Source organism: Aotus nancymaae, unplaced genomic scaffold (genome assembly GCF_030222135.1).
Source record: "Aotus nancymaae isolate 86718 unplaced genomic scaffold, 86718_ANA_hifiasm-v0.15.2.pri h1tg000041l, whole genome shotgun sequence".
NCBI classification, from domain to species: Eukaryota; Metazoa; Chordata; class Mammalia; order Primates; family Aotidae; genus Aotus; species Aotus nancymaae.
In genome coordinates, this window is record NW_026988455.1 from 42,603,061 (window position 1) to 42,620,827 (window position 17,767).

General features: G+C 42.4%; 1 protein-coding gene across 1 annotated transcript in view; it reads left to right on the forward strand.

Annotated features, from left to right (window-relative positions):
* KLF9 (KLF transcription factor 9) overlaps nucleotides 1-17,378 on the forward strand; it is a 30,807-nt gene extending 13,429 nt beyond the window's left edge. Inside the window, exon 2 of the mRNA XM_012453902.3 lies at nucleotides 13,973-17,378. Within this exon, the coding sequence (XP_012309325.1) occupies nucleotides 13,973-14,202 (230 nt within the window). The 3' untranslated portion in view covers nucleotides 14,203-17,378. The remainder of the gene's footprint in view (nucleotides 1-13,972) is intronic.
* The last annotated feature ends 389 nt before the right edge of the window (nucleotides 17,379-17,767 follow it).

Below are 17,767 nucleotides of genomic sequence, written 5' to 3' on the forward strand. Positions count from 1 at the left end.
AGCCTAACCTGAGGCATTTCTTCTCAAAGCCCTGCTTGTTCCTAAATTTCAAAACATTCTGTAGGAATGCATGCCCAAAGAGGGGACTATATTCCTTTTCTGAGATCTCAGGGGGAGGGTTGAGTGGGGGCTGCTTTGTGAAGGTAGGACAGCTCTGACCTGCTGCTCTTTGTGGTCTTTGGTGACAAGCACCAAGCCATGTGACTTAGCGGCTCACTCCATTCCAGGAGTAGAAAGGTTAAATGTTTGGAAAGATGCTGGTGGCCTATGTGGCATATATGAGTAGGATTTATGGTCATTGCAGCCATATTGTGCTATGAACAGTGTGCAAAGGTTGAGCCCAGAGGGAAAAAGCTGGATGCAAACACTTGTTGGATGGCGTCACTTTTCACCATGAGTCCTTACGAATGCCACAGCCTAGCAGGTAGAGTAGGTGCTAACTAATCAGGCATCGGTCTCTCCATTTCTGCTGCTAGGGGACAATCTTCTTCTTGGCAATTCAGGGTCTCAGTTATTTCTGTATTAAATTGTATTCTCTTTTGGCTAAATGTTTTTCGAAATCAGGGTTCTCTCTGTTATTTGGGGTCCCTTGCCTTTTGTTTCCCTGGGAGTGATCTGTTGTTTGGTGGGCATGGGGCTCATCTCTTGTTTCAGCCTCATGGGAGAGCCATCCATGTTGCATGCTATCCTTTGACCTTATGGTGATGTCCACTGGGATGACTGTCATGCACCTGCCTGTGTCCCCATCCTCACAGGCTGGTATCAGTGGCTGTAGGTGTTAGACCTTTGCACCGTGACCCAGTCCCTTTGTGGATTTCTCCAACAGCACTGTTTTGGGCTCAGGAACACAGTTCTTTTTCCTACCCTGCACTTAATGCACTGGGACCCTTCTCACCTGCAGCTCCCCAACTCCTCAGGTGTCATGGTGTGTGCAGAGCTTCCGAGAGGGCCTTATTTGTTTAAGGCACTTCCTGTAGGCATGCCTCAAAGGCTGTCTCTACAAGGACCTGGAGACCTCTGTGTCTCTAATACAGTCCTACCAGCTCTTTCATCTTTTCCTGACCCTCATGTCTTGGTGGGAAGCTCTGGCAAATCGAGAGTTTTTTAAGCTCAAGGACTTGGGTTTTTCTAAGTGCTACTTTGAAAATTAAAGCTCAGTGGCAATTTATTTATCCTAAACTGTGCCTGACCTCCCCGAGGCAATGCATATGAAGGAAGGGCCTGGAAGGCAGAGGATTGGAAAAAAGGCAGTGTGAAAGGTCAGTCTCTGTGTTTTTAGTTTGCGTCTGGGCTCTTCTTTCACATCTAATCTCATTTTGTGCTTAAAACTGAAGGAGTCATTTGAAAACTGGTTTTAATCTGGTCACACACTGTCATGCAGGGCGTCCTTGGGCAAGTCATCTGCCCTCCAAGTTGGCTTCATCTAAACATGACAGGTTTGAATTCCATGGTGATAAAAATCACCAAAAATGCAAAGATTCAAAGAATCTGTTCTTAGGATAGCTTTGCCACTAGGCATTTATATCTTGTTCAGTATTTAGTGCCTAGGGAGATATTTATTTATTTATTTATTGAGACGGAGTTTCACTCTTGTTACCCAGGCTGGAGTGCAATGGCGCAATCTCGGCTCACCGCAACCTCCGCCTCCTGGGTTCAAGCAATTCTCCTGCCTCAGCCTCCCAAGTAGCTGGGACTACAGGCTTGTGCCACCATGCCCAGCTAATTTTTGTATTTTTTTTAGTAGAGACGGGGTTTCACCATGTTGACCGGGATGGTCTCGATCTCTTGACCTCGTGACCCACCCACCTCAGCTTCCCAAAGTGCTGGGATTATAGGCATGAGCCACCGCACCCGGTCAGGTAGATATTTATTATCTATCTTTCCCACAAATAGCTGGATAGAGGCAGCATAGTCTGGGATGGCAGGAATTACCTAGTCTGGGTCAGGGCCTGGTCTTTGAAGGGCAGTGTGGTTGGGGGGACGTTGCATCATCTCTCTGGGCCTTTGGAGGATCACTACGATCTCATCCACCTCTAAATTCTGCAACTGACTTATATGGTCTTTTATCACACTACACCAAGAGACAGGTCTTCATTGTGTTAAAAATGTATGTTTAGGGTCCACATTTTGCCTCTGCACTATTTTCAGTTTTCAGGTAGGACCATATAACTGAGACTTCAAGACAGCTCTTGGCCAGGTGCAGTGGCTCATGCCTGTAATCTCAGCACTTTGGGAGGCCAAGGCAGGAGGATCACTTGAGCCAGGAGTTTGAGACCAGCCTGGACTACATAGTAAGACCCCTGTCTATACAAAAAAATAAACAAAATTAGCTGAGTGTGGTGGCACACGTAGTCCAGCTACTTGGGAGGCTGAGGTGGGAGGATCAGTTGAGCCTGGGAGGTTGAGGCTACAGTGAGCTGAGATCATGTCACTAGGTAACAGAATGAGACCTTGCCTCAAAGAAAAATAAATGTATAGCTTTTGCTGAGTCAAGAACCTAAAAAGTCAAGAATCTGTTTTTGGCCAGGCATGGTAGGCTCACGCCTGTAATCTCAGCACTTTGGGAGGCCAAGGCAGATGGATCACCTGAGGTCAGGAGTTCCAGACCAGCCTGGCCAACATGGTGAAACCTTGTCTCTACTAAAAATACAAAAATTAGCCAGGCATGGTGGCGGGCACCTGTTATCCCAGCTACTTGGGAGGCTAAGGCACAAGAATTGCTTGAACCCAGGAGGCGGAGGTTGCAGTGAGCCGAGATCCTGCCATTGCACTCCAGTCTGGGTGACAGAGCAAGATTCTGTCTCAAAAAAAAAAAAAAAAAAAAAAAAATTGTCTGCTATCTTTTGTTTGAGCTGAGGTTAGGAACATGCACGTGATGTTTGGATAGGCTTGCTTCTTAGACTCCAGCATGCTTAAATGAGGAAGTGCTGCATACAGATGTCACAGACGACACACACCCACTTCCCATATTTCAGAACCTAAAGCATAGGACAAATTGCTTTCTACAGATAAACAGAAATCCGGAAGTAAAATCTCACACCTACGCTCTATGCTGTCTCTGTTGTATCAACAAATAAAATATAAACAGAAGCCAAATCACAAGAAGGATTCAGTGAGAGGTCAGAAGCAAATGGTAATAATATGATGGGATGGCTTTCAGGCAGGATTATTCTTTCAAAGCCTATCAGATATTTTTATTCATGCAAAGCAATGTTTCTGATAAACAGGAGACTTTTGAATGAATGATTTCTGAGTTCAGTGTTTATTAAAATGATATATGCAGGAAAATGTGGACTTCTCTGTACCCAGGAATGGCCTGCACACTTCTTCTTTAGGTGTATTGGTTCTGCATGTGAGGGTAATGGAGAATGGGGAAAAAAGCAACTGTTCATGTTTTGTCCCTGGATGTCAACATTGCTTTTTGGTGGGGAAGAAGCCAGATGGTGATGGACAATGGGGTGCTTGAGGCCTAGGCAAGGCAGGTCTGTATGGATGCCCCACCAGCCTGGTCCATGGGTAATGCTTTCTTGGACTCAAATCTTTGCATCTCTTCACGATCTGATTCCTCTCACTGGCTTTCTAACAAGGACACTCCTTTGTTGGGCAACCCCTCCTGTTACCATTTGTGTATTTCCACCTCTGAAGGAAGGTTCCTGTCCATTCTTATAAGGGGACCGTGTCCCTTTCACATATGGAAAAAGTAGGAAAAGTAGAAATAGAGAAGTAGTGAGAAAACAGATGTAGTATGTTCAGGAAGTTTCTGTCTTTCTCCTTTTTTGAGTCAGAGTCTTACTCTGTCGCCCCGGCTGGTATGCAATGGTGTGCAATCTCAGTTCACTGCAACCTCCACCTCCTGGGTTCAAGCAATTCTCCTGCCTCAGCCTCTCAAGTAGCTGGGATTACAGGCATGTGCTACCATGCCAGGCTAATTTTTGTATTTTTTTTTTTAATTTTTGTATTTTTAGTAAAGACTAGGTTTTGCCATGTTGGCCAGGATGGTCTTGACCTCCTGACCTCAAGTGATCCACCCACTTGGCCTCCCAAAGTGCTGGATTACTAGTGTGAGCCATCGCACCCAGCCAGGAAGTTTCTGACTTTCTGACAATTAGTCTGAGAAGAAGACAAAAAGACTCTTCTCCTCTCTTTGGTCATGGATCAGTTACTGGACTGTCCCAGTGATCTCTCAATAGCAGGTAAATCACCCCCTGCCCTCCACTTCCATGCCCATGGAATATAGTCTTTTAAAAATTTTTAAGAGATGAGGTCTCACTATGTTGCCCATGCTGGTCTTGAACTCTGGGCCTCAAGCAGCCCTCCCTCCTCAGCCTTCCCAAGTGCTGGGATTACAGGAATAAACCACCATGTCTGGCCTGGAATGTATTCTTGATCAAGCCATTTGTGGAATGGTTTGAACTCAGATGTATCACTGTTTTCACTGAGACTTTTAAAAAATACTAAAATAACTTTTTCTGACTTTTTCTCATAAGTGAAATTTATACTTGCTTTAAAAAATCAGAAAACATAGGAAAAAGTTACAAAAGGAAGAAGTTATTTTTTGTAATTTTTTTGTAATTTTTAAATTTACAGTCACTTTCTATTTAAGAAGTTTTTCTTTATCTCCTCACTAGTAGATAGTAATTGTTCAAATTGTGTATATATCCTTTTTACTTTTTAAAAGTGTTTTTGTTTTAAATTGTAGTAGAGATGAGGGGGTCTTACTGTTTTGCCCAGGGTGGTCTTGAACTCCTGACCTTAACTTCCCAAAGTGTCAGGATTACAGGTGTGAACCACCTCACCCAGCCCATATTTCGTGTATATTCTTCCAGGATGTTTTTCTCTAGATATATATTCACACACTTATGTAGCTTATCATACATCGCTCTTCTTATTTAGCAGTGTATGGCTGACATCTTTCCATTTCATTATGTAACAGTCTGGTACCTTCTTCACAGGTACATATTAGTCCCTTGTAAGGATGTATTGTATGTATTAAACCAGTTCTTTATTGTTCAGCATTTAAGTTGTTACCAACTTCTAGCTCTCATAAGCAATCCCTTTTCATGTCCATATCTAATTATCAAATTAATTACCAGAAATAATCTGTAAGAGAATATTGCCAGATGGCCGTTGGATTAATTATAAATCCGACCAATGTGGTAGAAGGCCTGTTTCCTCACGCCTCCACCAATGGTAGGTATGTGTTCATACCTACCATTTAGTAGTACTTTTTAACGTTTTCACTGGCCTCACAGATATCTTTCTGGTTTCTTAATTGGCATGTTTTGATTATTTGTGCAATCGAATACATTTTCACATTTACTTCTTGGTCATTAGGTTTTCTTGGTGTTTTTTTTTTTTATTTTTTTTTTGAGGCAGGGTCTGGCTCTGTCACCCAGATTGGAGTGCAGTGACATGATCTCAGCTCACTACAACCTCTGCCTCACTGGCTCAAGTGATCCTCCCACCTCAGCCTCCTGAGTAGCTGGGACTGTAGGTGTGCACCACAGGGCCTGAATAATATTTGCATTTTTAGTAGAGATGAGATTTTGCCATGTTGCCCAGGCTGGTCTCAAACTCCTGGGCTCAAGCAATCTGCCTGCCTAGACCTCCCAAAGTGCTGAGATTACAGGCATGAGCCACCTTGCCCAGCCAGTATTTCTTATTTTATAAATTGTTTATTTGCATCCTTGCCCACTTCTATTAAGTTGGGCTATTCTTTTTGATTTGCAAGTCCTTTTTGTGTTACAGATTTTAATCTTTTGTCATATGCTGTAATTTCTTTTTTATTCATTTATTGTTTTGATTCTTAAATATTTCTACCTATATAATACTTTAATATGCAGAAGTTTAACATTTTTATGTATTCAAAACTCTCCTTCAAGTAGGATTTTGCTTTCGGTTTCACGTTTAGAAAGTCTCTCTTCATTCCAGGATTCTAAAAATACTCACCTATATTTTATCATTATGGTTTTATTTTTTACATTTACATTTATAGCCCATTTGGAAATCGTTTGAGTGAAAAGTATGAGGTAGGAATTAAGATTTTTTTTCTTTTACCTGATGTCCAAGCCACTTACTGAATTAAACATTTTTTGTTTCACTGATTTGAAATACCCCATTTACCATGTACAGAATCCCTATAGATTCTTAGGTTTATTTTCAGACCCTACTCTGTTCCATTGATTTGTCTTTTCCTATGCTGCTGTCTCACTATCTTAATTATTACAGCTTTAATAATACATTTTAATAACCAGTATTGCAAGTGCTCACTTATTTGTTCTTCTGCAGCATTTTCTTGGCAAGTTGGGCATGTTTATTCCTCCAAATGAACTTCAGAAATAATTTTGTCAAGTTCTGGAAAAAGAAATTCTTATGGTGTATGTTAATTTCATAGATGAATTTGTACAGAATTGCCATATTCACACCATTCAGCCTTACCATCCAAGAGCCTGGCAAGCATTTCATTTATTCATTTTCTTTTACATCAAGGCTTCATGGATTTCTTCACCAAGGTCCTGAACTTGTATTGTTAGGCTTATTCTGACTGGTTATGGCTAGGATAGAAGAAAACCAGTGCTCTTTTGTATAGTTAGACCTGTGAATGCACTTTTAATTTAGATTAGATTTTTCAGTTATCTTGAATTTTTTCAAATAGAAAGTTGTGTCAATTGCAAATAATTCTTATTTTATAAACCCCCTCCTTCTCACCATTTACTTCTTATTTTATCTAATTACATTCACTAGTATTTCCTGGAAAATGTTAAATTATATCAATGGGAGTGGGTGTCCATTCATGCATTGGGCTGGACTTTAGTAGTTAATACTACCTTTATTCCGCTGTTGACCTTGCTGAGGAAAGGTTTCAGAGCTGATCTTTTATCCTGCTAAGGAATTATTCTGTTTTCCTGAAAGCTTTTATTAGGGATGGTTGTTCAATTTTATCATATACTATTTTGTATACAATAAAAGTGTGTGTGTGTGTGTGTGTGTGTCTGTGTATATATATATAAAATACTGTGTGTGTGTGTGTGTGTGTGTGTGAGCTGTTAAATGGGAGAATAATATCAATATGATTTTCTAATATCAAATTGTCCTTTTTAAAATTACATTTCTTTTTTAGAGTTGGGGTCTAACTGTGTTGCCCAGGTTGGTCTTGACCTCCTGGGCTCAAGAAATCCTCCCATCTCAGCCTTCCAAAGTGCTGGGATTATAGGTATGAGCCACCACAGCCAGCCCAAATTATTCTTTTATCTCTGGAGTCCTAGTGCTGTTTTTGCAATCAGAAACCACTCTTTTTTTTTTTGAGACAGTGTCTCACTCTTACCCAGGCTGGAGTGAAGTGGCACAATCATAGCTCACTGCAGCCTCAACATTTGGGCTCAAGCAATCCTCCTGCCTCAGCCTCCCAATTAGCTGGGACCACAGGCATGCACCACTACCCCTGGCTAATTTCTTGTATTTTTGGTAGAGATGGGGCTTCACCATATTGCTCAGGCTGGTCTAGAACTTCTGTGCTCAAGTGATCCGCCATGAGCAGCTGACCATTATTTTTCTTCCAGAAGAAGTCTTGATTTTGCACATCTCCAAGCAAATTTGATTCTTAATTGGCAATTTTAGAGTTCTATTCTGAAATGGAGGCCTAAATCCCTTAGATCTGTTTTTTACCAGATTGGTTTACTTTTGCTAGAAGCAATGGAAGCTTTTGTTTTTGTATTTTTGACCTTCCTGCCTTGATTAAAGTTAGGCCATTTTAGGCCCATCCCTGGACTTGGGTCAGGAAGGGAAGATGAGAAAAACCAGGTAGGAAAGAGACGACATTCAGATGGTAGGCCTCCCTGACCTCAGGTAGGACTTCAGTGGCAGCCTGGACAGCTCAGGGAGCCTGGGGAGGTTGCTCCAGTGAGCAAGCCCAGCACTTTCCAAGTGCCCGGCCTCTGTCTTCTCTACGGAGAACTCACCGCCATACATTTCAGTACTGCCCACAAAGAATAGGCTTCATCTGGCATCATCAACTAATCAGCAGTCGAGGAGGCTCCCTCTCAAAAGCAGTAGCGTCCTTTTGTGCTAAACAGGCAAGCACATAGCCAGGGGGTCCCAGTCTGCTGCTCTTGCACCCTCCATAGGCCAGGAGAATTCTGGACACCTGATCTGTCTCTGCAAAGAAAGTCTTTTACACATTTTGCGAAGTGTTCAGTGGCTTTTTTGATCACATTTATTTTATACTCTGAACTGAGTCAGTCAGCGAGAGGTGCTTAGCTTGTTACTGAAAGGGGCGGGAAATGGTATATAAATAATAAGGACGCAGAGAAACTTGTGCTGTTAACAGCTCTGCTCCAGTAAAGCAGGGTTTATTGTGTCACTGCCTCTGGGTGTGTTTTCCTGTGAAGGCCAGAAATAAAGCAGTGGTACAAGTCTGTTGGGTTTTTTTTTCCCTTTCCCTGGGAGGATGGTAACTCTCTCATTAATATTAAAGACAGGTTTAAAGATTCTCTCATTGATAGTTGCGTTGGTGTGTGATTTGTTCTGCATGAAGGTTGACCATTGTCCTTTATACCCTAGCACTGAGCCTCAAAGAGAGGGCCTGACTTGGTTTCCCCGAGGCTGCCAGATGAAGGTCAGGTCACTGTCTCTCTAGGCCAGTCCTCTCCTCCTCTGCAAATCATCTCTGGCCCCACTCAGCCTTAATTCTGTTCTTGTCTACATGTGACTTCCCTATTCCCTGCTTTCTTAGATGCAAAACAGTTATCATTTTCTAAATAATACCTTATTATATGACTGCCATTAACTAATATGCCGGAATGTTAGATTAAACATCATGGAATGTTTGATTCAAACTCTCCACTGTGTTAAAAAGGTGAAAGATTTTTCAAAGGGCTGCCAATTGTAGGTCCCTAAGCAGAATCCAACCTGCGTACACACTGCTAGATGGCACCATAATTCATGACGTTGAACTTGAATGCGTCTAAGTAAGGAAAGCACCCTTCAGTTCACCACGGAATCCATTATGATCCATGATTGAACGCACCTGCTCCCACCCTGCCCCAGCCTGTATCTGGCTCCTGAAGACGTCTGAATTTACAAATTCTGGTGCACACCAGTTAGAAGTTCAAGCCCTCTGTTATTTATTTATTTGAGACAGGGTCTTACTCTGTTGCCCGACTGTAGTGCAGTGGCATGATCTTGGTTCACTGTAACCTCCATCCCTCAGGTTCGAGCAATTCTTATGCCTCATCCCCAGTAGCTGGGATTACAGCTGTGCAACACCAAGCCTGGCTTCAAGTCTTCTGATCGAGATCAGGAATCAGCCAACCTTTTGCAAAAGGGCCCGATAGTAAATATTTTCAGTTTTGCAGGCTATTCAGTCTCTGTGGGCAACAGCTCAACACTGCTGCTTTGAAAATGCAGCTGTAGATAATAACCAAACCAATGAGCAGGGCTGTTTCCAATAAAACTATATGTGGGCCGGGCACGGTGGCTCACGCCTCTAATTCCAGCACTTTGGGAGGCTGAGGCGGGTGGATCACAAGGTCAGAAGATCAAGACTGTCTTGGCTAACATGGCAAAACCCCGGCTCTACTAAAATACAAAAAATTAGCCGGGCATGGTGGTGTGCATCTGTAGTCCCAGCTACTTGGGAGACTGAGACAGGTGAATCACTTGAACCCAGGAGGCAGAGGTTGCAGTGAGCCTAGGTCACGCCACTGCACTCCAGCCTGGTAACAGAGCAAGACTGTATCTCAAAAAAACAAAAATATATGCAGACATGGTAATTTTAATTTCATGTAACTTTCTCCTGTCATGAACATTCTTTTAATTTTTTTCAACCACTTGGTAAAAACCAAATATAAAAACGGTATAAGCTATTCGTAGCTCATGGCAGGCCAGATTTGGCCAGTGGGCTGTGGATTGCTAGCCCCTGATTTAGATCACTGACCAAAAAGTTCTTTTGTTTTTCCAAAGGATGCCAGATAAACCAAAATGATCCTGGGCCTTTTATACTAGCAACTCACTTCCAAGCAGATCTGTTTTAAATGTGTAAAAACAGTAAACTTGAATTATACAAGTTACATGAGTCTGAGGAAGGCCGCTATCGGCTCCTGATTTTCTCCGGACTCTGTGGGTGTCCCTCTCTGCTCTCTGTGAAACACTTCAGGGATAAGGATGCCAGGTCAATGACAGCACCTGGATTAGAAGCAATGAGAACCATCACAAAATGACAGCTCCAAGGGGCAGTCAAGAGAGTATCACTGTCAGCTAGATGGAAAGCGAATTCAGTAGGAACAGACCCTGATTACACTTGAAATATATGTAAGTCACAAGCATAGAAACTTAGTTCTCCTGTTCCGATGGCTTCATGCCAATTTTTCACGATCACTTCTATAAACCCATCTTCCTAACACAGCAAGAGTATCTTATTTCTTTTCCGGTCCTAGCCCACAGCTGAATGGTCTTCTGGTTCATTTTCCCCACGGTAGACACAGATCCATCCCCTCCACTAAATGAATCCCCTCCTCTCATGACTCACTTGAAAGAAACGAGTACATGTGCCAGTGAAGAGGCTAGGCCACATTAGCACTCCTCCAAGACAAGCACTTCTGATGAGTTTTTGTCCTAACAAGCATTGACAAAACACTGAGTTCTTCCTTTCATTGTTTTCCTCACCACCACATCAGAAAGGAGTGGAGAAAGGGCCCCAGGAAGGACCGAGCAGAGAGGGCATTTTGTTTTGGTTTGGTTTGGCTTTTTGCAATTTATCATTCTATGACTTCTGACCCCTTTTATATATATATATAAATATATATATATATATATATATATATTTTTTTTTTTTTTTTTTTTTTTTTGAGACAGAGTCTTGCTCTGTCACCAGGCTGGAGTGCAGTGGTGCAGTCTTGGCTCACTGCAACCTGTACCTCCTGGGTTCAAGCGATTCTCCTGCGTCAGCCTCCTGAGTACCTGGGATTACAGGCACACGCCGCTACACCCAGCTAGATTTTTGTATTTTAGTAGAGATGGGGTTTCACCATGTTGACCAGGATGGTCTCAATCTCCTGACCTTGTGATCCACCCACCTCAGCCTCCCAAAGTGCTGGGATTACAGGTGTGAGCCACCGTGCCCAGCTTCCCTTTTTACATTTTTAATAGAACATGTTAGAAAAACATTTCCCCCATAGCTGCTTCGTTAGCGTTAAAGAGGGCTTCATGGCAGTCTAATTCTGGAATAGCCCAGAAGGCTCCTCCAGTAACTAGTAATATCTGAGCAGATTTCAATGTGAGTGACCAGGAGGAAGAATAGACTGTGTGTGTGTGTGTGTGTGCACGCATGCATGTGTGTGTGCATGTGTGTGCACGTGTGTGTGTGTGTGTATAAAGTCTGAGCATTTACCAAATGCTTCGTACCATGAGTAGGACAAACATACATGACATTATTTTTGCCTCAAGTTCTGCTGAAGTGGGCTAAAATGCTGTTTCTTTAATAGAAGTTGCAGGAGTGTAGTTTTCAACTCCGTGTCTTTGTTGAGTTTTTCAGGGGAAGGTCTTTTTTTTTTTTTTCCTTTTTACAGCCCCACCCCTGAGAATCAAAATGCATTAATAACCCTAGCGCTCATCCACCCTGAGTAGGACCCAGCATTCATTGGTTTGCTATTGCCTTTTGCTGCTGTAGCTCTTCAGTTCAGAGCTCCATATGGATTTGCACATAGATCTGCACATAGAGAATCAGCTGCTACAGATTCGTTTTACCCACATTGGGTTTCCTCGAAAAATACGTTGTACAGGGTGTTGTTATGACTATTGCTCTGCTTAGAGAACGGCAGAGAGCCTTCATCCTGTATAGATTATCACAAAGGTGACAGAGTTGGTTTTGTTTGGTTTTGTTTTATCATACTTCTGCATCTCATCAGCACAGGTTAACAGAAGCTGGGGAAAATAGAATGAATAATTTTGGATGACTCAAATGCACCATGCTGGACAGCTCCCAGCCTCTGCAATTTCTCTGCGGGTTCCAGGAAGGCCGGGACAGGAGTGAGAAAATATTCACTCCTCACACCTAGCCAAGGAGTGTCTGGAGAGTTCTGTGGAAACCAGGAGTCTGTGTGTCCTCTGTCTATGCAGTAGCTGTTGTCGGCTGTGCTTGGAAAGGTGTGAAGAGAGGGGAGGCAGGCTCTTGGGAGCCAGGCGATGGCAGTCACTTACAAGGGGAGCAAGTGAGGTTCTCGTCATCAACAGCTCCTCTGCTTGTCTGCCTGTGTGTGTCCTCCCCAAATGTGGACATGGGCCCTCCCCTGCCTTCACCTTGTGGAGTGGGAGCAGCAGGAGGTTCTGGATGCTCGCCGGATCACATCTGGCAGACAGGGCTTAGCTGCATTATCAGTGGGACAGACATTAGCGTGAATCCAAGGAAAGCAATCAGAAAGGGAGGGATGTGGAAACTGTCAAGTCCCTAGGACCCCCAGGAGTCAGGACAGCCAAGTGGCCAAGAGCGCAGGCCTTGGGGTCAAGCAGACGGGGCCAATTCATGACTCTGCTTTCCAGTTGTGTGACCCTGAGCACAGAGTCTAACCCTCCAAGCCTCGGTTTTCTCATCTGTGAAATGGGGCAACCTTGTGGGGTGCTTGTGAGAATTTAGTGAGAAGGCACAGGAAGTCCTTAGCTCTATGCTTAGAAGAATGTTAGTTCATCTTTTATGAGGAATATGGAAGAAACTGGAATTGTTTGGTCTGGAGAAGAGATTAGAGAAAAACGTATCTGTCTGCAGATATTTAACGGATTATTATGTGGCAGAGGGAACAAACTTACTTCTTTAAGACAATGTGACTTAAAGTATGGCATTTGCAGGAAGGCAGATTTTTTTTTTTCTGTTGAGATGGAGTCTCACTCTGCTGCCCAAGCTGGAGTGCAGTGGTGCAATATCAGCTCACTGCAATCTCCACCTCCCAGGTTCAAGCGATTCTCCTGCCTCAGCCTCCCAAGTAGCTGGGACTACAGGCACCTGCTACCACACCTGGCTAATTTTTTGTATTTTTTTAGTATAGATGGGGTTTCACTGTGTTAGCGAGGATGGTCTCAATCTCCTGACCTCATGATTCACCTGCCTGGGCCTCCCAAAGTACTGGGATTACAGGTGTGAGCTCCCACGCCCGGCCAGATTTTATATCAACAAAAGAATGTTTGTGAGAGAGATGCTCAGGAACAGCCAGGCTGTCTTGTCAGGTTTGGGACTCTGTCACTAGTCTTTTGGCCAACAGATGCTGAGTGGCCCCTGCACTCAGGAGCTCAGGGAGAAATGCTCACTCCAGGTGGGAAGTTGGTTAGACCCAATGCCAGTTCTCTTCCATCCTGTGACACCAAGACATTTAGCAAAGGGGCTCAGCCTTTTGACTCTTGAAAGAATTTATGAAACCAGCAATTGTGTGGAATAAAACCAGAAAAAAATAATTTCCAAGGGTCCTATTGGGTACCAAATGGCAAGCTCATTTGCTTAGAAATGTTAGCAACTTTCTCATTGTATTAGCCGGGGCTGCCATGACACATGACCACAGACTCGGTGTATGGAACAACAGACCTCTTATGTCCTCACAGTTCTGGAGATTGGGAGTCCCAGGTGGGGGCGGGGTACAGATTGGTTTCATTGGAGGCCTCTCTCCTTGGCTTGTAGATGGTCGCTCTGTCGCTGTCTTCCCTAATCTTCACATGACTGTGTCCTTGTCTCTTCTTATGAAGACCACAGTCGTGGATTAAGGCCTGCCCTCATGACCTTGTTTAACCTCAGTTGCCTCTTGAAAGGCCTTAACTCCAAATGCAGGGGCGCTGGGGGTTAAGGCTTCAACATAGGGATTGTGGGGAAGGGGACACGTAACAAGCATCTCCAAGGGTTTTACCCTTTGAGTCGTAGGGTCTATTGACCGTGACTGGCCTTTGGAATTGTTTTCAGGTTCTTTAAACCGTATCCTGTCTGATTCCTTTCTCTTAGGTGAGCGGCCCTTTCCCTGCACGTGGCCAGACTGCCTTAAAAAGTTCTCCCGCTCAGACGAGCTGACCCGCCACTACCGGACCCACACTGGGGAAAAGCAGTTCCGCTGTCCGCTGTGTGAGAAGCGCTTCATGAGGAGTGACCACCTCACAAAGCACGCCCGGCGGCACACCGAGTTCCACCCCAGCATGATCAAGCGATCGAAAAAGGCGCTGGCCAACGCTTTGTGAGGTGCTGCCCGCGGAAGCCAGGGAGGGATGGACCCCGAAAGGACAAAACGACTCCCAGGAAATAGACACATGAAAACTGAGCCCCACAAGAGGCACACTGACGGCACAGGAAGTCACTGCTCTTTGATCAATACTCTGATTTTCCTCTCCCTGCATTGTTTTTAAAAAGCACATTGTAGCCTAAGATCAAAGTAAACAACACTTGGTCCCCTTAAAGAGGCAACTCTCTAAACCCGTCTCTGACTGTTGGAGGGAAGGCAAATGCTTTTGGGTTTGTTTTTTTTTCTCCTTTATTTTTTTGGGGGGAGGGTAGGGGTGGGTGGTGGGAGGGGGGTGGTAAGGCCAAGACTGGGGTAGAATTTTAAAGATTCAACACTGGTGTACATATGTCCGACTGGGTGAGTTGACCTGTGGCCTCACACAGTGATTCTGGGCCCTTATGCTTGCTGTCTCTCAGAATTGTTTTCTTAACTTTTAATGTAATGACGAGTGTGCTTCAGTTTGTTTAGCAAAACCACTCTCTTGAATCACGTTAACTTTTGAGATTTAAAAAAAAAAACCGCCATAGCACAGCTGTCTTTATGCAAGCAAGAGCACATCTACTCCAGCATGATCTGTCATCTAAAGACTTGAACACAAAAAACAGCTACTTATAGTCAATGGGTAAGCAGAGTCTGAATTTATACTAATCAAGACAAACCTTTGAAAGGTTACACTAAGTACAGAACTTTTAAACCTTGCTTTGTATGAGTTGTACTTTTTGAACATAAGCTGCACTTTTATTTTCTAATGCAGAGGATGAATAAGTTAGTTAAATACATGCTTTGAGGATAGAAGCAGACATTCTGTTTGGCACCATGTTATAATCTGCTTATTTTTACAGTATATACATTTCCCTAAGAAATCATGGCAGAGATGTGAGGGCAGGATATACACAACAGACGCTGAAGGAGAAGGAGGGTAGTGTTTCACAAAAGAAAAAGAACCAACAGATTTTAACTCTATTAACTTTTCCAAATTTTCCTATGCTTTTAGTTACCATCATCTGATTGCATCATAGTGCCACTAGGGGAGAGGGCTTTTGACTCTGTTGGGTTTTATTTGAATGTGTGCATAACAGTATCTAGATCTGGAAACAGCTATTTTTTGGGGAAAAAGGTTTGTTGGTGTCCTTCCTGTGTTCCTACAAAACTCCCACTCTCAGGTGCAAGAGTTACGTAGAAGGAAAGGGAGCTGAAATAGAAAAAGAAAAATCAACCCCTGTAAGTAGTGAATGCCAAGGGAAAATACCACGATGATTTCAGAGGAGGCTCTGCAAAATCATCCCTTTTGGAGAACGTAGGCAAAATGGAATACTACGAATGAAATCACATCACTGTATCTTTTACATTGATAGCCTCACCACTAATCTATCTTGTATCTAGGTGTCTATAATGGCCGAAACCACTACATCATCTGTAATATGCCATTTACCTGAAAACTTAATTGTGGCCTATACGAGGCCAGAAAAGTGAACTGAGTTTTCAGAGTTAAGAAAAGACCTCAAATGAGGGGAGTCAGCAGTGATCATGGGGGAAATGTTTACATTTTTTTCTTAGGAAGTAACACTTTCTGATGATTTTATCTGATATTTAAAACAGGGAGCTATGGTACACTCTGGTTTATACTTGTGCTCTAAAATGTGTTGTGTAAACATAGGGTGCCTACCGATTCCACCTGACACACGCTCGCTTCTGATTCAGAATCAGAGTGGGCTCCTGAAGTGGGCGCGGGTCACGGCTGACTCCAACTTCCAATACAACAGCCATCACTAGCACGGTGTTTTTTTGTTTAACCAACGTAGTTGTATTAGTAGTTCTATAAAGAGAACTGCTTTTAACATTAGGGACTGGGAGCAGTCCATGGGATAAAAAGGAAAGTGTTTTCTCACGAGAAAACATGTCAGGAAAAATAAAGAACACTTTCTACCTCTGTTTCAGATTTTTGAAACACTTATTTTAAACCAAATTTTAATTTCTGTGTCCAAAATAAGTTTTAAGGACATCTGTTCTTCCATACGAAATAGGTTAGGCTGCCTATTTCTTACTAAGCTCATGGAATGGTTCTGCTTATGATACTCTGCACGCTGCCTTTTAGTGAGTGAAGAGTTTGGGGTTGCCTAGCAACTTGCTAACTTGTAAAAAGTCATCTTTCCCTCACAGAAAGAAACGAAAGAAAACAAAGCAAAGTCAGTGAAAGACAATCTTTATAGTTTCAGGAGTAAATCTATATGTGGCTTTTGTCAAGCACTTAGATGGATATAAATGCAGCAACTTGTTTTAAAGAAATGCACAATTTACTTCCCAAAAAAGTTGTTACTTGCCTTTTCAAGTTGTTGACAAACACACATTTGATATTCTCTTATATGTTATAGTAATGTAACGTAAAAACGCAAGACTTTTTATTCTTTGTGATTAAATCCTGTTTTAAAATGTCACAAAACAGGAACCAGCATTCTAATTAGATTTACTATATCAAGATATGGTTCAAATAGGACTACTAGAGTTCGTTGAACACTAAAACTATGAAAAAATTACTTTTTATATTAAAAAGACCATGGATTTAACTTATGAAAATCCAAATGCAGGATAGTAATTTTTGTTTACTTTTTTAACCAAACTGAATTTTTGAAAGACTATTGCAGGTGTTTAAAGAGAAAGAAAAGTTGTTTTATCTAACACTGTAAGTAGTTGTCATATTCTGGAAAATTTAATAGTTTTAGAGTTAAGATATCTCCTCTCCTTGGTTAGGGAAGAAGAAAGCCCTTCACCATTGTGGAATGATGCCCTGGCTTTAAGGTTTAGCTCCACATCATGCTTCTTTTGAGAATTCTATTTGGTAGTTATAATTACAGAAACTGATTAGTTTGTCAGTTTGCAGATAGATTTAGCACAGTACTCATCACTCTGGATAGATTGAGATGTTCTTTCACAACAGATGATCTGTAACACTGTAAGATACTGATCTTTACAACTGTTTAATCAGTTTTATTTTTGTACAGTATTAGTGACCTAAGTTATTTTGCTGTCCTGTTTTTGTAAATCAAATGAAATTATAAAAGAGGATTCTGACAGTAGGTATTTTGTACATATGTATATATGTTGTCCAAATAAAAATAATAAATGATAAAGACTGAATTGTTCCAGCCTTTATGTGTTGTAAAAGGGGCTATTTCACCATAATGAAAGTTACTTCTTTAACGTTTGTTCACGAGATTTTGGGATGAGTGCAAAGATCATTTTACCCTGTACCTTTCAACACATGCAATATTTATATAGACTTGTGTGTATCTACTATTCACAGACCTCTGAGGAAGTACATGGAATAGAGGTCACTTGAAACCACTGTGTTATACTGGAGGGGAATGTTTATATTTTGGGAGATAAATCACTTTAAGAAGCTTTTAGAGCTCATAACTGTGCAGGGTGCACGAGGAACTGATCAGAGGAAGTTGTAAGCTCATCTTGTGCTCTTGATATACGATATTAATAAGAACACACAAGTTGTTGAGGTTTCATTGACTCGA